Source organism: Macaca nemestrina, chromosome 1, assembly GCF_043159975.1.
Source record: "Macaca nemestrina isolate mMacNem1 chromosome 1, mMacNem.hap1, whole genome shotgun sequence".
Taxonomy (NCBI): domain Eukaryota; kingdom Metazoa; phylum Chordata; class Mammalia; order Primates; family Cercopithecidae; genus Macaca; species Macaca nemestrina.
In genome coordinates, this window is record NC_092125.1 from 32,298,546 (window position 1) to 32,320,458 (window position 21,913).

Below are 21,913 nucleotides of genomic sequence, written 5' to 3' on the forward strand. Positions count from 1 at the left end.
TGCTCTCCCCATCCTTAATTAATTGTTCTCTTTAATTACTTTCACAGAAAGCCCATCTACTCTCTGGGATTAAACTGTCGTCCTTTTGCCAAGTATTCCAAAATAGAACTCTCAAATCTGGCCTTGTACCTTTTTTTTCAGGAACATGTACTATGCTGCCTTCAATGAGCCTTCATATTCTGGATTTTTCATAAAAATTGAAACCTGAACAATTTCAAAGGAAAATCATTATTACCGTTTCTTGTTCCTTGTACTGCTCATCTCTTTTTGTTGTTGCTGTTATTGTTAATGTCATTGGTACCACTGCCTTCTTATATTTCCACTTCATAGCCCTGTCTGTTTAATAAATGTTCATTGAAAAAAAAGACTATCCAGATTTTTTCTTCTACCTTAATCACTATTTCATTTAGAATCCAGTTTATACACTTCGTTCTTCACTGTCTTTTAAGATACCTTCTCTGGTTAACCAGATCACTTTTTTTCCCTTCTTCCATAGAAAGATTACCTTATTTTTTTTTGAATCTTTATGTGTAGTTTTATTATATTCTCTATGTACTTTGAATCATAGGAACTTTAGGTTAACTGATAACTTATGGATACAGCCTCCTACCATGGCTAAAATTCCTTTCATAACTATCAAGGTAGCCTCTTCAATTATTATAAAGTTCTGTGACTTAGAAGATACTTCTTAATTATGAGCCCAAAATCTTCCTTTTGATCCTATTGACATAGGATCAAATGTCCACCATATCTCTGTGGAAACACAGAAATAAGTCTCCCTTTATGATGTAGCTCTTATGGCATATGAAAGCTACTGTTATATCTGCCTTCTCTTCTCAGTTTAAACATCTTTATTTCTTTAACACATTGCTAATTCATTCATTCAGCAAATATTTATTGAGCATTTTTTTTTTTGAGGTGGAGTCTGGCTCTGTCACCCAGGCTGGACTGCAATGGCGCGATCTCAGCTCACTGTGACCTCTGCTTCCCAGGTTTGAGCAATTCTTCTGCCTCAGCCTCCAGAGTAGCTGGGACTACAAGTGTGGGCCACCACGCCTGGCTAATTTTTGTACTTTTAGTAGGTTCTGGGTTTCAACATGTTGGCCAGACTGGTCTCGAACTCCTCACCTCAGGCGATTCACCTGCCTTGGCCTCCCAAAGTGCTGGAATTACAGGCATGAGCCACCATGCCCAGCCTGTTGAGCGTGTTTTATGTGCAAGTCACTGTTTAGGTATTTGGAATATGGTGGACAGGAATGATAAACTCTTTTCTCATAGAGCTTACATCCAAATAGAGATAAAAAGTATTCTAGATTAAAATGTCAGCAAGTAAAAAAAAATAAGATAATTTCAGATTATGATGAATGCCATGAAAAGAATAGAACAAGATATTAGGATAGAGAGGTAATAGAGATGGGAGGCAGCTTGTCCATGAACCTTGATTTACAAATATCTCATCATTTTGGTTGCCTTCCACCACAACATGAATGAACTTAGCACTTTTAACATTCTTATGATGAAAGACTTCTGATCTGCTAATGTCCTCTATGTACATAGGAAAGTATGGAGCTTCTTAGTTACATGGAAGATGAATGAAGCTGTCTGAACTACATCAGTGAGGGAACTATTAAAGAAGGAGACACAAAAATGTAGACCTTTTGCAGTTATTGTTAGACGCAGTATTCTCTTGCTCAGTGTGCTCTTCTTACAGTGGGATGAGTAGTTGCCATATTTGGACAATGTGCTTCCTTTAGTGCAGCTCCTCACTTCCCTTAGTGCAGCTGTTTCAACAACAGGTCACCCTAGCTTTGTAGTGAACTTTTTTAGGTCTAGATCTCACCTGTTTGGAACTTGGAAAATCAGTTTATTGAACATAGTTGCAGGGCTTTGCAGTCATTCCTTACTTACTCAGCACTTTCTTTTACTTTAATGTGATCTTTTCTAAGGTTTTTAGTAGATTTGGGAAGCTTACGTTCTCTGTTGTCTTTAAAGTTAGCAAAAATGATATAAACAGAAGAGTACCTAGGCAGAACTTAGTAAAAAGCTTTCTTCTAAATTGATTTTTCTTTATTTAATTAGCACATTTTGAGTAAGGCCATATGTCTACCTCAAACTCTACCTAAACATGTTAATATCTAGTTCCCATTTTTTCCCTTTTGTTTAAAATATTTTATGAAATGTTTGCTAAAGAGACTGAAGCATAGGCTGGGCATGGTGGCTCACGCCTGTAATCCCAGCACTTTGGGAGGCCGAGACGGGTGGCTCACTTGAGGTCAGGAGTTTGAGACCAGCCTGGGCAACATGGTGAAACCCCGTCTCTACTAAAAATACAAAAACTAGCCAAGTGTGATGGCACACCCTTGTAATCCCAGCTACTCAGGAGGCTGAGGTAGGAGAATTGCTTTAACCTGGAAGGCAGAGGCTGCAATGTGCCAAGATCGCACCACTGCACTTTAGCCTGGGCGAGAGAGTGAGACTTTGTCTCAAAAAAAAAATAAAAAAGAGAGAGAGAAGCATAATGGTTTAGCCTGCTCTCTAGAGTCAAATTGAAATTTTTTATTCTGTCACTTGTTACCTGTGTAATACTGGGCATGTTACCTAACATCTCTGACCATTGGTTTCCTAGTAATTGTATTGGCTTTATAGGGGTTTCTGAAATAATGATATATAAATTGCCCATCAGTGTCTGCCATATAGAAAAGTCCAATAAATGTCAGCAATAGCAGCTGTAGTCATTGTTGTTCCTGGTCCACAGAAATTAAATATAGTCTATTTTGGGCTTTCTAGATCTAAAAACCCTTTAAATGCATGTGCACACACACAAATATATACACAGCTAGTTTTTTTTGCCATTTATTCTTAGGGATGGACACAGTAAAAACATCTTTATTTTTTAAGTCTTATATGCCATCTGTCTAGAGTTTTACTAGATGAAGCATCAATGTTACCGTCTCTGAAATCCATATGTTCTTATTGAAAGCTTAAAATTTGTCTTCTCTCTAGTCATTTATCATCTTTTCAGGGGTCTACAATTTCTCAGAGATTAATACTACCACCAGATCTTCTAGTAGCTTCTTTGATATTTCTTTGTTTGAGCCTAGTTAAAAATAAGACATGGGCATGAGAGGCTGAAAATAAAGTCGAGAATTGCCTGGGTATTTCAGTTAGCCATGATTCTCAGGTCTTTGTTAGACAAAGAGTAAAATTATCTATACCAGGGAAGAGAAATAACATTTCTACTAAATAAATGTAAAAGTAATCACTAATAAATAGTAAATAACAAAGCTACTGTATGACAAGTACTGTAAATATATATTATATATTCATATTATATAATATGTTTAATCCTTTTAGCAACTCCTTTTCATAGGTGAGAAAATTGAGCATCAGTATTTAAATATCTTGGTTATCACACTTTTACTAAGTGGCAGAATCTATAGAATTTGCATCCAGTTTTGTCTGACACCAAACCATGTCCTTTCTACCTAATATATGCTACCTCCCCTACTATTTGGCAGTTAACATTATACTGACATGTATTAAACTGAAACTAATAAAGAGAAGCTAATAAAGGATTTTTTTCTTTTGACTCTAGAAGATACTTCTAGAGTCAGAGAATTGATGAGGATCCATGAGTGAACTCAACAAATTTCCCTCAGTAAGAAAATGTTAGCATTTTTGAAATATTATAAAATCATGAAATCTTAGGGTTGGAAGAAACCTTCTTGATTATGAGTTTTGTTTCCTGGCCACATAGCAATTATATATGTGGGATTATATTATAAAGAATTAATTTTATTATTGCTGTATCTGTAATATTTTGATTGAGATTTAAGATAAATTGTTGCTTTTGTTTACTTATTTATTTACCTTATTTACTTCTTTATAACACTTTGTATTTTAAAAGTTTCTTTTATATTGTATAGTCTAATGGTTACACAAATATGATACATGTGAATTAGGATAAACAAATAGAGATTTCAGAATTATTCCACATGTAAGAGGTGCCCTAGTGCTCTAGTTTATAACAGAGGGATTGTTATGGCTTATACTGAAATACTAGAAGAGAGTTTTGCTTGCAAAACATGTGTACAAATAGGCTGATTTCATATTAAACAATTCTTCTTTATTGTAAGAATTCATCCTGATCATTGTTCAATAATGGATTCACATTCTACCTTATTTTTGTGATTGTGCTGGTGTTGTAGTATAAATTATAGTTATTTTCCACTTCAAATTTAAATGTTATTGATGAGGTAAAATTAAGCATTTCACATGACAGTGTGGGCAGATATTTTTGTGTAATATGAAACAGTGAATTTCAAATAGTAGTTAATTTCTTAAACTAATGTTGAGCATAATATCCCTAAAGACAAAAAATTTTAAACCCAGAGAAGAAATCATAGACACTATATCTGTATCTACCTCTACCTCTCTCTCTCTCTCTCTCTCTCTCTCTCTCTCTCTCCCTCCCTCTCTGTCTCTCTGTCTGTCTGTCTCTCTGTAAAATCATTCCAGTTTCTTCTGCTTAGAACAGTAAGTTCCACGGGGCAGGGACTTTGTCACATTCCCCACTGTTTCTACCACCTAGTGCAGGATGCCATATATGGTAGATGTTCAGTAAATATTTGGGGGCAGACTGTGTTGGCTTTGCAGATAAGTGTTATACTAAAAATGAGGGAAATGCTTTTGCTTTTGAGTAGATTACACTGATAATCATTTCAGAGTTTTGCTTGAATATTTCTCAGGGTTTACGTTTTTTCCCCCTCTGAATTTCTAGATGCCATTAGCAGAATGTTTTATACAAAAGTTAAGAACAGAATGTTTATATTTGTGGTAAGTATATGCTTATGTGTATTTATGTTCATGTCTTTTTATCTAGTAATAGAAAAATGCAGCTGTTACTGTGTTTTGTCTCTCATCAATTGCTAAGGGTTAGGTAAGTGTTGCTTTCATTTGTAGTCCCAGATAATAGGTTTAAATCTTTGTGCTTATATATCATTGTATATGAATATATTGCTGATAAGGGAAATTATTTTGGTTATCAAATATCAGAAAGTTTCATATTATTGCCTGTATCTTTCTGGTAACAAGGCCACTACTTTCTATTAAATCAGGTATTTTCTCTGATGTGAATTAATTCTGTAAGCCACTAATCCAACATTTCTCAGAAGTATAAACTGTGGACAGTTTACATCAGATTCACTGGTAGTGCTTATTAAAATTACAGATTTTCAGCAACTATCTTAGTTCCCCTAAATCAGAATATCTAGAATGTGGGTCTCTGAATTTGTGACAAGCTCTGCAGGTGATTTCTGTGTACTCAGAAGTTTGAGAATCATAGTATGAAACTTTCCTGGAAGTGTCTTTGCCCTTGGGAGGGGTTCCATCCTGGAAGCTCTACAGAAAGAATCCCTCGCTATAAGCTCTCTGCCCATTTAAGTTCCAAAATAGTCAGTCTTAAGACACTGATTGTGTCAGTTTGAATTACAACCAAACGTACATTATTTCCAAAAGCTGTTGGACTGGAACAAAACAGGAACATCAAAATTGCTCACTAGACCAATACTGAAAGCAGACAAAATTGCGCTTAGTTCCAATTCCTGACAACATCCCAGGAAATGTCTCAGCTGCCTTCACTGGGGATTGTCACTGCCAAAAACACTTTACCCCTTTAAAGCCTAGTGGGGAACTAGGCACTCCAGAACTCAGCTAACTGGAGGGGAAAAAAAAAAAAAAGTTCTACTTTTTTCAGGTCTATAAGAACAGAGCTTTCTCTGGTACTATGAGAATTTCAGCCTAAAAGTTCTTTGTATGTGAGATCTTGACTATATGATCAAATCCACTCTACAGCCATGACCCATCTTGAATATTTTACCGCTTGCACAGGGTTGCTACTGCATTTGGCAGGGTACCAAATGCATCTCCCCATCTCACAGAATAGATATCATTCCGTGTATTGATCCATTTTTTTCTCACTTCTCTATCATCATCTATAAACTGATTTTGAATTTCAGCGTTTAAATCAGGAACCCTTACTTTCTAGCCACTCAAAAGCCAGTTTAGAAAAAATGTAATTTTACATATGTACATTGTATGTAAATTTGTTTGTATCAGAGAGGTGGTAATACTACCTTTTATATACAAAGATAATGATACTAAATTAAATTTCCAGAAGTAATGATGAGTTTTTATTCATGCATGCATGTTGTAATCTCTGGCCTTCCTTGAATTCAGAGACATTCTAAAATGCAGTGTTTTGGCCTGGCACAGTGGCTCAGGCCTGTAATCCCAGCACTTTGGGAAGCTGAGATGGGTGGATCACCTGAGGTCAGGAGTTTGAGACCATCCTGTCCAATATGGTGAAACCCCATCTCTACTAAAAGTACAAAAATTAGCTGGATGTGGTGGTAGATGCCTATAGTCCCAGCTACTTGGGAGGCTGAGGCAGGAGAATAGCTTGAACCTGGGAGACGGAGGTTGCAGTGAGCCAAGATGGCGGCATTGCACTCCAGCCTGAGTGGACAGAGCAAGACTTTGCTGTCTGGGGAAAAAAAAAAAATCAAAAATAAAACAAAATACAGTGTTTAGTTAGAGAAGAGACCATACCAATTAATTTTTACATAAATTAAATCCATTGCTTGACTGGCATTTTGCCCTAGCCAAATTAGCCTAAGAAGTTGGATTTTGCCTCTGTGTTTGTTTCATTTAATTAGTCAAGAATTAAGAGTACTGACATTATGTATTAAGCTTTTTTGTACCCCCTGGGGTAACAAACTAGCATGGTGGCTTATACATAGCAGGTATTTAGGAAAAAAAACACTTTGATTTATTGATATTGATTATGTTTCAATACGAGGGCAGTTCAGCTACTTTGCATGAATTTCTTTGGGAAGGATTTACTATGATTTCTATTTATATATTCTTGTATGTTTTTGTGTTTGAGTTCAGTCATACTTATCACTTACCCATCTTCTTGCTGAAGCTCCCTTTTGATTGAATGTGGTTGTTGCATTGATGGTGTATTAGTTGTTTTGAAGAATTAGTATTTCTTTCTAATTCAAGCCTATGATGTGACTCAGGCTGGTGATACAGTGATAGTATTAAGACAATGTTCATCCCCTTCAACAGGGAAAGTAAAACTATTCAACTTGCTTTTGAATACCCAGTATACCTGTTGGTAATTTATTTAGGAAGGTAATGGTCTCTGCATATATTAGAAATTTTGCCATATTAAACAAAATCTTAGAAAAGTCAATATTTATCAGAATTTAATATTAGGAAATTGTTTTTCAAAGGAATTGAACATATCCAAATCGGAGCTAAATACTGTCACAAATAGCTCTAATTTTTTCATTGTCAAGCAAACCACATTCAGGTGTTAGTTATTGGCTCTGAAGTAGTTGTTCTGTATACTGTAGGTGTTGGAGGCCCCTCCTTGGTGGACTTTGAAATAGTAGAAACTCATAATGATTGCATTCTCTTAGGAATCTTACTTAATCTGGCTGCAGAGTACAGAATTTATTACAGGAGTCAGACCAGATAGGAGACTGTTACGGTGAATGTTTGTGTGTCCCCATCTCCTGGTGTTCATATATTGAACCCGTAATCCCCAATGTGACTATATTTGAAAACAGGGCCTGTGAGGAGGTGATAAAGGTTAGATGGGGTCATAAGTGTGGGGCCCTAATTGGATAGGGCTGATTCCATTATACGAAGAGGAAGAGACATCAGAGCTCTCTTTCTCTGCAATGTGAAGACACAATGGAGAAGTGCGTAATGCATGCTATGTATAAGCCACCATGCTAGAGAAAGTAGCCGTCTGCAAGCCAGGAAGAGTCCTCACCAGGAACGGAATCAGCCAACACCTTGATCTTGGACTTCCTAGCTTCCAAAACTGTGAGAAATAAATTTCTGTTGTTTAAGACACCCAGCTGTATGTTTTTGTTGCAGCTAGGGCAGACTGAGACTGAGACAGAGAACACTGTCATAATCTAAGCTTGAGGTGGTAAGGGGAGTGGTATCAGGAAAGACGGCAATGAGACGGGTATGGTGGGAAAGGAAAGAAAGTGGTATAAGAGAAGAGTCCATGGGACCTAGTGGCTGACATCATGTGGGTACAAAGGATGACGTATGTTATCTGTATTTCCCAAAGTGGGGAAAAGTTTTTTTAAGTCTAATTTTGTTGAGAGTTTTGCCTTCCAGGTCCCCAGGTTTGGTGATTTGCTGAGACTAACAGGACTCAGCATATAGTCCTCACTGCTATATTTATTACAGTGAAAAGATACGAAGCAAAATCAGTAAAGGGAAAAGGTACATGGAGCAAAATCTGGAGGAAACCAGGCACACACTTCCGAATCTTCTCCCAGTTAAGTTGCACAGGATTAGCTTAATTACTCCAGTATCAAGTTGTGAAAGTATGGTAAAGTGTTATGTGCCAGAGAAGCTTGCCTGAGCCTAGGAGTTCAGGGTTTTTATCAAGAGCCCATCACATAGGCACCCTTTGCCTAGAATGTACCAAAATTTCAGACTTTCAGAAGGAGTTTAGCATGAATCACATTGTTTGTACAACAGTTTAGGTACAGTAAACCACACTTAACAGGGAATGATGGCAACTCTCCTGAAATTCAAGTTTCCAGATGCCAGCAAAGGGCCAACCTTTCAAGCATTTCATTCTAAGAACAGCAGTCTCAGACCTGCAATGTTAACTGTTTTTTGCACAGTAATATTTTAAACTAGAAAAGGAACATTAAATATATGTCACTCTGTTTTTCTTAATGAAGTTTATGCATAATAGAAACAAATTTTAACCCTAATTATTGTCTTCAGTTGGCCACACAAAAGGACATTTTTGAGAAGTGTTAGGAAGAGAAAAACAACTCTGAATACAATGAAATGTTGCCATGCCTTTAAAGTCAACCGTGGAACAGAATTTTAGGTTATATTCTCCTATAGAGTAAGAGTTATATACACAGTATCTTTAGTAATAAATACCTAGAGAGCTCAAAGAGGTAAGATGTCTTTGTGAAAGCACCATCTCTTGATGACATAGGATCTCTGTAAACCTTGCTGGTGTGCAGAATTCCTCATATGTCAGGTGCACAGTCCCAAAGCTTTCCTGCTTTGTACTTCAGGTGCAAAGAGATTTTCAAAGCAGCATCTTATTTTCTTGATTTTGGTATAGCATCTACTGCCCAGAGCACTGGATGAGTCTCAGTTAGAAGTGGGAAGTAGAAATAGCATAGGTTCAGGAGCTTCCAGAAAACAGGATGCCCTGACAGTGTTTTCCTCTCCTATACCACGTATAGTCCTTTCTTTCCTTAGGATGTTACCTTAGAGGTTTCTCTTGCTAGTTAATAGAAAGATAGTTTTGGGGCAGACCACAAGTTCCTAGGTATGGTTTGAGGTAAGCATCATCTGGGACATATAATTACATTATGTTAAACTTTAAAAGTTTTCAAACTTTCTTTTAATGCCAACCAAATCTTGTTTAGAATCCACATATGTAAAACATGTAAAAGCTGAGCTGCTGAGCAGGTTGAGCTGAAGCAGGCTGAGGAGTCCTGCAATCATTCACCCCTAAAGCTCCTGCAGAGAATGTTACAAGCTCTTGGAGATTGCTTCTCCTCTCTAACTCCCTTGTAGTAGAGAGGAGAAAATGAGTGATCAGGAAATTAATCTCTATCAATTAGTTCTTTCAAGTCCTTACAAACCCTTTTCTAGACCTTCTTTGACTAATCCCATTTTCTCCTGTAGCTGTTCCTGTAACATTTTATATAAACATAGTGCTTATCATTTTGTTTTATACATAAATGTTTGTGTTGTCTCCCACAGAGTCCCTAACCTCAGTCTATTTTTAAAAATTAATTTTAGATCCTCAGTGCTTAATGTAATCCTAGTATATAGTAGGTAGTTAATAAACACTGCATTAAAATGATTAAATTTATTCAATACTTTCCTTGGAAATTATTCAATTTGTAGCATCATTTTGCATTCTTGAAGTCTTAATTTCGAATGGTTCTCTTGTTAATTTCTGAGATCGTTTATTTCTTCAACTACATTGTCAGCTCTTTTAAAATCTTTATTGCCTACTCCCCAGCATGAAACCCAAATAATAGGAGGATTTTGGTTAACCAAAGAGAATTCCATAGAAAATGGCATGATAACTGTAGCTTTACTTCCTTCTCAGTACCTCTCAAAGTATTCCTGACGTTGACTAGTAACAGTGCTCTGCTCTTTCTTTTATGAGGCCAGTATGTAAAGAAGCAGTGTCTAAGTGAAATAACACGAATTTGTCTCCAGGATCTACCACTTATTACCTGTTGACCATGGTCATAATATTGAACCTCTCTGATTATTATTATTATTATTATTATTATTATTTGAGAGATGGAGTCTTGCTCTGTCGCCAGGCTGGAGTGCAGTGGCGCGATCTTAGCTCACTGCAACCTCCGCCTCCTGGGTTCAAGCAATTCTCCTGCCTCAGCGTCCCAAGTAGCTGGGACTACAGGCGTGCGTCACCACACCCAGCTAATTTTTTTATTTTTAGTAGAGACGGGGTTTCACCATGTTGGCCAGGATGGTCTCAATCTCTTAACCCTGTGATCCACCCACCTCTGCGTCCCAAAGTGCTGGGATTACAGGCGTGAGCCACTGCGCCTGGCCTTCTGATTCTTATTTCTGTCATCTGTAAAGCAGGGAAAGTAGTATCTGCCTTACGATAAGTAAATGAAATAACATATTATGTGTTTTAATGTATGATTATATTAAATGTAATGTATGTTACAATAAATATTTAAATGTCAATAAATATCATTTATTAATAAATATTTAAATAATAGCTGATGTCATATACAAGCAGGTGTGATGAACCTGCTAGCGGTGTTTAAATTTTAACATGAGTAAAGATCACCTTCGGAGCCTGTTCAATTGCAGTTTCAGATTTAGTAGGTCTGAGTTAGGACCTGTAATTCTTCATTTCTGATAAACTCCTGGGTGCTGCTGATGCTGTAGTTTACAGACCACACTTGGTGTAGCAAGCACTGGAGTATTCAAGATTACCATGTTACGTTTTTTTTCTTTTGACATATGTTGAATGATTGGTTGGACTGTCTTTGGCAGTTATTTTGTATCTTCTCAGATATTGTGACTGTTTTTAAGGTAGTTAATAATATTTTGGACTCATCCAGTGCTTTGTTTTGAAAACTTCTTTTTTGTTACAATGCCAGGTACACAATATTTTTGAAAATATTTTGTAGCACTGTATATAATAATATTAGGGGCAAACAATTAAGGCAAACATGGTGATCTTATCTACTTTTGTAGGTAAATAGATTTATTGAATTTGAAAGGATGCCAAGCAAGGATTTATGGCATATTAAGGCAGGTCAAGCCAGGAATGGTGGCTGACACATTTAATCCCAGCTCTTTGGGAGGCTGAGGTGGGAAGATGCTTGAGCCCAGGAGTTCAAGGCTGCAGTGAGTTATGATTGTGCTACTGCATTCCAGCCTGAGTGACAGACTGAGACCCTGTGTCTTTAAAAAAAAAAAAGATCAGATCTTTGGCCATTTGCTTCTGCTGTATAATTATCTACAGGCCAATAATTAAAAGTATAAACCTAAATCCTCAATGTTAGATGAACATTATAACTTATTAGAACATTATATATGTATAATTAACATTATACCAGTATATAACATTATAACTTATTATTTAGAAAGATTGTAAATCTAAGTTGAAGTTGAAAGAACACTAGGGTGGGAGTCAGGAGATGTGAATTCTGGGTTTGGCTCCAACAAAGCTTAGCAGAGTGACCTTGGAAAGGTGAGAGTTAATTCTCACTTTTTCATGCATTCATGATACTTTATAAAAATTACTTTTCAACAAAGTTCTCAGTCTTCTATTTAAGAAAATATCTTACCTATAATAATTTTCTAACCTTTAGCATTCAAAGTTTAAATGTAAAACTATCAAGTGCTCTGAAAAATTAATGTTGCCTATGCTATTTTTATTTTAATTGTATTAATTTTGTTAATAAGATTTTAAAGTAAATTTTGGAGCAATTTACTGGCTAGTTGAATATCTAAGATATTTCATTAAAATGTGAATGTATTTTTATAAAAATATAAGTAAAGCATTTGTAAAAAATTTTAAACTATAATTTCAGGTTTTCTTCTAATATATGCAAAATTATCTATTAAAGTAAAAGACAAAACACAAGAGATTTATGAATTCTTTAATATTATATTCTTCAGCCACTATGTGTAACTCTTTCAAATACCATGTTAATTTGTGAGTACCTCCACAACCACAAATTAAAACATAAAGTAAGGAAATGGACATTTGGCACTATTGGGAAATGGTACTTGGTTAAGCAGTGCTTTATTGCGTACATGATATTTGAGAGGAAGGATTTGACAAGTTAATTAGTCTTTTCTGTTACCTAAGTGATTTCATCACTCAAATCCTCCAGAAGTTCCAAAGCAGTATCTATCTCTGTCTTCAGCAGCAGCACAAACCAAACCTTGAGAGCATTCTGACACATGATCCCCTTTTATTTTGAGGACATAGGGCAAGAGATGTGCAGAAGCATTTCCTTGGGGCTTGAAGCTGTTATTTGTGAGAGTAGATGTTCAAGGGTACAGATCACACAGTGTCAGTCTGAGGGCCAGCTCCCAGTGGCAGAAGACGTTCATGTGTTCTTCAGCAAATTTAATTTTCAGCCAGATTGTTATAATTAAATATTATTTGGGTATCAGATAAAATGCCAGAAGTTAATACTGGGCAGGCTGCTGTCACAAATCTCCTTAGCTAATCTATATGTTTAAATGGCAGCCAGACAATTAAGTGTGTGAACAAATAGCATTGCAAGCTAACATTATGCTTTTCATAAGCAAATAACCTCCACTGTGCTTCTTAGCATCTTGGAGTTGTTCTCTTCTTGGTTGTGGCTACTGTTAGGATGTTCGTATATGTAATCATCAATGTTTAACATTTAGGACTTCTGAGCAATCAAGTAAGCATTGATTTTTTTTTTCTTATTTCTAGTGTAGAAAGTAGGAAAGGAAGTAGAGAAAATTTTCAGTTTAGTGTTGATTCAAAGTCAACAAATAGGTGATGGCTATTTCACATAATTTTCTGGTATTTGCTTTCTGTAACATTGTTTTCAAAGTCAGGGTCCTCAGATGGGAGAAGTACTGGACATCTGGACATCTTCTTTTCTGACAGCATTGTCATAAGCTGTGATAACTATTTTATGTTTAAAACTAATGTAATCAGGCAACATTGTAGGGTGCAATAGAAACACTTATATAATGTGTGAAATAGTACAATTATATTTAAGAGGATATTGACATTTATTTTGTATTTGACTCTATACAAAATAAGTTTTTACTGTATCTCTACATTAATAAGATCTCCAGTAAGTGCTTTGAGATCAATTAGTGCTTAAATGAGTGTTTAGAGATCAGTCCTTTAGAGATTTTTTCAAGTATATATAAAAACGTGCATAGTATATTTTATAAATAGGCTGCTAATATAGATAGGATTCTCATAGCTGAGTGGTACTAATGTCATAAACTAGTAATAAGTTTTATAATTACTTTAATATGATTCTGTGGTTAAAAAATAAGTTTGTAATATGTACATAAAGTATTATTTATGAGGCAGCACATTTTGTCAAAGAATAATATTTATCTTGGATATGCATATTACCTTCTATTTTCCCTGTCTAGTTTTCAAGTATATCTTTTTGAGCTTTAGTCCCCTCTGTGATTGATTTGTACCCCACCTTGTTTCAAAGAAATTCAAGGGAACTGTCTCTTAACTTTTTTCCCTGTTTTTGTTGTTGTTGTTATTTGTTTTGAGCGGAGGGGTGTGGTTGAGACAGGATATCACTCTGTTGCCCAGGTTTGAGTACAGTGGTGCAGTCATAGCTCACTGTAACCTTGACCTCCTGGGCTCAAGCAATCTACCTGCCTTAGTCTCCTTAGTAGCTAGTAGTATAGGTGCACACTGCTATGCCTGGCTAATTATTTATTTATTTATTTATTTATTTTTTAGAGATGATGTCTTACTGTGTTGCCCAGGCTAATCTTGAACTCCTGGCCTCAACTAATCCTCTGGCTTGGCCTCCCAGAGTGCTGGGATTATTTAAAAACCAGGCACCACATTCAGCCTTGGTTTTTAAATTCTTTTCAGGAAGTCTTTTTATTAAGCACAAAACTATATCCCAACCTCAAATGCATTCATACATGGGGAAAATGTAACTTTTTGAATGTGTTGAATTTATAAATGAATAAGTTCTTGGTTATTATTTATATCTTAAGTGGGTCTTAGAGACCATTACAACTCACAAACCATTGCTACTATGAAACCTTTTTGAACTTTTGTTTCTTCTCAGTTGTATTCTGAATAACTTCCATCTTCCATCATTATCATTAATATAATACTGGAAAGAGTAGAATGGAAATGATATTAGCCTGAGTGTTTTTAAATTTCCAAAAGATATTTGGAATCTTCTGTCTGCATTTCAACAGGGCCTTAGCTTCGATTGCTTATTTTACTATAAAGTGTGTTTCACATGTTTGCCACAATATACTTTAATATGCTTTGCTGTTTGACCGATGTAAAATCATACCCCAGAAACACCTGCATCCAAGAATAACTGCTGTCGATCAGTGTGTTTAAGGCTTTAATGCAAATAGCAATCACTTGGGGATCTTGCTAAAATGTAAGTTCTGATTAAGCAGGGTTGGCATGGGCCTGAGATCCTGCATTTCTGACAAGCTCCCTTGTGATGCCACTGTTCCTGGTCTAGGTACCATACCTTAGGGAGAAAGTATGGGTTACATCTATATGTCTAGTGCTTCCTAATGCATTTGCCAAGTGTTACAGGTCTAACTTGTTCTTAGGCAGTGGTTCTCAAACTTTAGCATGCATGAGAATCACTTGGGAGAGTGAGTGTTGGCTCTAAATTTACATGCTTGGGCTCCACTCCTCAGAGTCTATTTTGGTGGGACTTTGGGACCCAGGAATTTGCACTTTTGAAAACTCCTCAGATTTTGATGCATATGGACTAACACCACAATTTGAGAAACTGATACTTTAAAGTTTGGAATTGCTATAGAAATTCATGGTCCCTTCTGGAATGACAGCTTGTTAAAGCCAAGCAAGGATACAGTGAAAAGCCCATCTGAAAGGAGATTGCTTTGAATGCCAGTGCAGTATTTGGTTAATGGGGAAGCAGTTGTATAATTTTGCATGCTTTTCTTTTCTATTCCCTTGCCTCAGGCAATATAATTTACTAGGTGTATAATTTATTGTAATATATCAGTGGTGAAGACCATAGCTCATTCACTCCCTAATTAACCCTAGAGGAGTCTTAATTGGATAATTGGTTAGAAATAGTAGATTAGTAGGTATATTAAATGTTGAACGGATGGTCAGTATTGATTCTTCTCTTGGATTCTGACCAGGATATTTACTCTATCTCTCGGAAACATCTGTATCTTTAAGATTACTTGCTATTATATTTACTAACTGTCACAAGAATACCCTGTTCCACATATAAAATACAGAGTTAGTTCTCATGTTTTTTGTTAAAGGGAATTCAGATAACTCGTGAGTTGTTTGTCATTTTCATTTAAGACAGAAGTTAAATTCTAAAAGTATGTCACTCAAAGTGAATTTTAAAAAATTATATCTTTTAATAACTTTAAGATTGATTCTTCATCTATTCATGTCTCTGTTTTAAGGATGTGGGTGGTATTTATATAATTCCTAATTGATTCTATACAAAGTATTTTAAACAAAAGGGTTATATAGAGGTTATAGTTATTAGATAATCTTGTCAGAAACAGTGCCATTTAGAATACTTGGTTCAGCAAACTGTTTAATGTCAGCCAAAGTGATTTAAAAGCTTTATTTAGGATTAATCCATCATCTGCTTAAATTTATTATCTCATTTATTCACTAATTTGCATATGACTTTGCAATTCAGAAATTTTAAGCAAACAGTGGTATACCCAAAAATGGATTACAGGATAAATTGAATTAAAGCAAACTGCAATGCAATCAAGGCCAGCTCTGGACAGAAACCTGGGATTAGTGAGCTGTGGTTACATCACTCCTTTTCTGCTCCTCCATCTTTAAGAGCACGCTTCTTTATGCTATCCCTGGATGGTTTGGTTCCACCCCCTTCGCTGTGAGGTCTCTCTTGCCCATGGGGATTTAAAGTTTTGTATCAAAAATAGGTTTGAAGATCATCATGACCAAATGTAGTTAGTGCTATGTGAGAAGGATATATGTCACACAAAATGCTTTATGGTCACAGAGAGATTAGTTCTGTCTGAAGGAAAAGGGAGATGATGAGAAACATTCCATAGGGGCAATTAACATATAACCCTTCCATGGGTGAGGATACTGGACCAAATGACCTTTTTGGGGTGCCTTTCTGTTGTGAATTTTCTAGTTTATTAATAAGAACTGTGCCTTATAGTTCATAATATTCATACCTCTCAAAACCAAGGTACTTACTTAGGAGGGAAAAGACTCTACTAATTTTTAAAGTAGACCTAAACAATTTGCACTGCAGGTGTCTTTGTCCTGATTTTTTACTCTTACCCTTCTTTATCTGTCCAGTTACCTTTGTGCTCTACCAAAGCTTTAATCGTATGTCCTCTCAAACTTTTTATTTTACTTTATTTAACTACAAATTTATCAAAACAGTCATTTACACTTGATGCCAGCCCACTCCGAAACAGCTGCAATCTAGCTTCTGCCACCAGCACTTGACTGTGAGTGCTTATTTGAAGATCATCAGCGATACACTAATTAAAACTCCAGTGACTTCTCTGGCTTTGCATTCCTTCATCTCTGCCACAATTGAATCATTGACCACTTTTTGCTTGAAATTCTCAGCTCATACTGCTTTCTATTGAGTGCTTCTCATGCTACCTCAATGGTACTTGTTAAATGTCTTCCTTTTCTACTTTCCTTCCATTTAGTTGCACAAAGCCCCGACCCTCTATACTCGTCTCTGCCTATTAACAGATCCTACCTATGCTCTAAGGCCTGTTTCATAGGCCATCTTCCCTTTAAGTATTTGAGCTAAAATGTTTCCTCAGTTCTGTGGTTTTTAATCTAATTTTTACTTGGAGCATTTTTAGGATGAATGTTTCCTTGATAATATGATTTTGTACACATTTTTTATCTACTCTAGCAGATGTTAAAAAAATAAAAAAGGATGAGAGAGATGATAACTGTAGCTTCACCAGTGCATTATCAGAAATATTTAAATATTTCCTTAATATACTGTGGTAGGCAGAATAATGGCACTCCAAAGATGCCCATGTCTTATTATTTGAAACCACTGAATATGTTAGGTTACATGGCAAAGTCAAATTAAGTTGGAATTAAAGCTGTTAATCAGTTGATCTTAAAATGTGGAGATTAATCTGGATTATGCTAGTGGGCCCATTGTAATCACAAACATCTTTAAAAATAAAAGAGGGAGGCAGAAGAGAGAGTCAGAGTGATACCATGTGAGATCTCAGCCCTTGCTTTAAAGATGGAAGAAAAGAACCATGAGCAAGGAATTTGGGAAGCCCTTAAAAACTAGGAAAGGCAAATAAAAGGCAAGAAAATAGATTTCCCCCCAGAGCCTCCAAAAGGAATGCAGCTGACACGTTGATTTTAGTCTAGTGAGACCTATGTCAGACTTATGACTTACCAAATTGTAAAATATATACTAAAAATTCAGAGACAATGGTATAAGTAAAATAGGAAAATAAAATTCAATATTCCAAGACTTGCTTAATTCCCTTTAGAGGTAATTTGTTCATTATTACACTGTTTTTTGGTTGTTTTACAAAGGAATTCTATATAATGTAGTTATCTCAATGAAGAAGGAGCCCTGATAAGATATATTGATTTTTTATGTCGTAAAACAGAGTCTTGCTCTGTTGCTCAGATGGGAGTGCAGTGGCACAATCTGGGCTCACTGCAGCCTCACTGCGGCTCAAGAGATACTCCCACCTTAGCCGCTAGTAGCTGGGAATTACAAGTGTGCGACCTCATTTTTGTATTTTTGTATTGATGGGGTTTCATCATGTTGCCCAGGTCTCAAACTGCTGGGCTCAAGCTATCCTCCTTCCTTGACCTCCCAAAGTGCCAGGATTGCAGGCGTGAGTCACCATGCTCTCAAACAAGAAGAAATTGGTTGGTACATATACACAGCTTTCTGACTTCTTTTTATTTGAGCTTCATAATTTGAAAAAGAAAAAGATACCTCTATTGTTCAGTGGGGCTGCTGCATAGTAGGAGCTCAGTAAGTATTGAATGAATGAAAAAATAAAATTGATGAATAAAGAGAAAATGTTTTTATTCATTCTAAGAAGCAAATTACCCTTTTAGCATTTTTTAATTTTTATTTTTTTGTGGATACATGGTAGTTCTATATTTATGGGTTACATGAGATATTTTGATATAAGCACGCAATGCACAATAATCACATCAGGGAAAGTGAAGGTATCCATCACCTCAAGCATTTATCCTTTATATTTCAAACAATATAATTATACCCTTTTTAGTTGTTTTAAAATGTAGAATTTATTTTTGTTTTACTATAATTACCCTGTTATGATAGCAAATACTAGGTCTTACTCATTCTTTCTATTTTTGTACCCATTAACCATCCCCACTTCTCTTCCACGCCCTGCCACAACTTCCCCTCTCAACCTCTGGTAACCATCCTTCTACTCTGTCTCTCCCTGAGTCAATTGTTTTAATTTTTAGCTCCCACAGTTAAGTGAGAACATGTGATGTTTGTCTTTCTGTGCCTGGCTTATTTCACTTAACATAGTGACTTCACATTCCAGTCATGTTGTTGCAAATGATAGTATCTCATTCTTTTTTATGGCTGTGATTCATTGTGGATATGTATCACATTTTATTTATTCATTCACTTGTTGATGGACTATTGTACTCCTGTAATCCCAGCACTTTGGGAGGCCGAGGTGGTCAGAAGTTCGAGAACAGCATGGCCAACATGGTGAAACCTCGTCTTTACTGAAAATACAAAAATTATCCAGGCATTGTGTCAGGTACCTGTAATCCCAGCTAGTCAGGAGACTGAGGCAGGAGAATCACTTGTATTCATAAGGTGGAAGTTCTAGTGAGCCACGGTCGCACCACTGCACACCAGCCTGAGCAACAACTCCATCTCAAAAAAGAAAAAAAAAAAATCTTGGTTATAGTAAATAGTGCTGCAATAAACATTGGAGTGCAGATATCTCTTTGATATTCTGATATCCTTTCTTTTGGGTATATACTCAATAGTGGAATTGCTGGATCATATGGTAGCTCAATGTTCAGTTTTTTGAGGAGCCTCGAAACTATTCTCCATAGTGGTTGTACTAATTTATATTCCCACCAACAGTGTAGGAAGGTTCCCTTTTCTCCATATCCTCACCGTCATCTGTTATTGCCTGTCTCGGATAAAAGCTATTTTAACTGGGGTGAAAAGATACCTCGTAATTTTGATTTGCACTTCTCTGATGATCAGTGATATTGATTACCTTTATATATACCTGTTTGTCATCTGTATGTCATCTTTTGAGAAATGTCTATTCAGATGTTTTCTCATTTTTTAATAAGATTGTTAGATTTTTCTCCTCTAGAGTTGTTTGAGAACCTTATAGATTCTTGTTATTAATCCCTTGTCAGATGGGTAGTTTGCAAATATTTTCTCCCATTCTCTGGGTTTTCTCTTGACTTTCTACATTGTTTCCTTTGCTATGCAGAAGATATTTACCTTGATGTGATCCCATTTGTCCATGTTTGCTTTGGATGCCTGTGCTTGAGTGATATTACTCAAGAAATGTTTGCCCAGGCTAATGTCCTTAAAAGTTTCCCCATTATTTTCTTGTAGTGGTTTTATAATTTGAGATCTTAGATTTAAGTCTTTAATCCATTTTGATTTGGTATTTGTGTATGGTGAGAGATAGGGTTCTTCTGCATATGGATAATCAGTTTTCCTAACATTTATTGAAGAGACTGTCCTTTCCCCAGTGTATTTTCTGAGCAACTTTGTCAAAAAGGAATTCATTGTAGATGGGTGGGTTTATTTCTAGGTTCTCTATTCTGTTCCACTGGTCTGTGTGTCTGTTGTTATGCCAGTAACTAGCCGTTTTGGTTACTATAGCTCTGTCATATAATTCAAAGTCAATAATGTGATTCCTCCAGTTTTGTTCTTTTTGCTTAGTATAACTTTGGTATTCTGCGTTTCTGTGCTGTCATGTAGATTTCAGGATTGTTTTTCCTATTTCTGTGAAGAATGTCTTTGGTATTTTGACAGGGATTGCACTGAATCTGTTGATTGCTTTGTGTAGTATGGACATTTTAAAAGATTGATTCTTCCAATGCATGGACATGAAATATCTATCCATTTGTGTGTGTGTACTCTTTAATTTCTTTCAAAAGTGTTTCATAGTTTTCATTGTAGAGATCATTTACTTCTTTGATTAATTTGCAGGTATTATTTGCAGCTATTGTAAATAGGATTACTTTTTAAATTTCTTTTTCAGATTGTTTGCTGTTATAAAAATGGTGTGTTTTTTTTGAGACGGAGTCTCGCTCTGTCGCCCAGGCTGGAGTGCAGTGGCCAGATCTCAGCTCACTGCAAGCTCCGCCTCCCGGATTTATGCCATTCTCCTGTCTCAGCCTCCCAAGTAGCTGGGACTACAGGCGCCCACCATCTCGCCCGGCTAGTTTTTTGTATTTTTTAGTAGAGACGGGGTTTCACCATGTTAGCCAGGATAGTCTCAATCTCCTGATCTCGTGATCCGCCCGTCTCGGCCTCCCAAAGTGCTGGGATTACAGGCTTGAGCCACCGCGCCCGGCCATAAAAATGGTTTTTGTATGTTGATTTTGTGTTCTACAACTTTATTGAATTTGTTTATCAGTTTTAATAGTTTTTTTTGGTGGAGTCTTTAGTTTTTTCAAATGTAAGATTATATCATTTGCAAACAAGGATAATTTGACTGCTTCCTTTCCAATTTGATGCTCTTTATATCTTCCTCTTGTCTGACTGCTCTAGCTAGAACTTCTAGTACTATGTTGAATAACTGTGGTGACAGTGGACATTCTTGTCATGTTCTAGATCTTAGAGGAAAGGCTTTTAGTTTTTCCCAATTCAGTATAATACTAGTTGTTGGTCTGTTGTATGTGGTTTTTATTATGTTGAGGTATGTTCCCTCTATCCCCAGGTTTTGGAAAGTTTTTACCATGAAGGGATGCGGAATTTTGTGAAATGCTTTTTCAGCATTAATGGAAATGATTATATGGTTTGTGTCCTTTACTCTGTCGATATGATGTATCACACTGATTGATTTGCATGTGTTGAATCATCCTTGCATTCTAGGGATAAATCCTACTTGGCCATGATGAATGATCTTTCTAATGTGTTGTTGAATTTGGTTTACCAGTACTTTGCTGAGGATTTTTGCATCAATATTCATTAATGATATTGGCCTGTAGCCCGCCTTGGCCTCCCAAAGTGCTGGGATTACAGGCATGAACCCCCGTGCCTAGCCTCTGCTCTGATCTTTATTACATCTTTTCTGCTAATTTTGAGTTTGGTTTACTCTTGGTTTTCTAGTTCTTTAAGATACATTGTTAGGTTGTTTATATGAAGTTTTTCTTCTTTTTTGATGTAAGCACTTACGTCTATAAACTTTCCTCTTAGTACTATGTCCCATAGGTTTTGGTATGTTATAGTTTTATTATCTTTTTTCATAAGATATTTTTCAGTTTCCTTCTTAATTTCCTCATTGACCACTCATCATTCAGAAACATATTGTTTAATTTCATGTACTTGTATAGTATTGAAAATTCCTTGTTACTAATTTCTAG

General features: G+C 36.1%; 1 protein-coding gene across 14 annotated transcripts in view; it reads left to right on the forward strand.

The window, feature by feature from the left end:
- Positions 1-21,913, forward strand: part of LOC105484451 (RAB GTPase activating protein 1 like) — a 796,528-nt gene that overhangs the window by 289,049 nt on the left and 485,566 nt on the right. Inside the window, exon 14 of one of the 14 annotated variants that reach the window (XM_071069708.1) lies at positions 142-12,085. The exons of the other annotated variants lie outside the window; for them this stretch is intronic. Coding sequence (XP_070925809.1) covers positions 142-168 — 27 coding nt within the window. The 3' untranslated portion in view covers positions 169-12,085. Of the gene's footprint in view, positions 1-141; positions 12,086-21,913 lie in introns of those variants that run through there. 14 annotated transcript variants of the gene reach the window in all.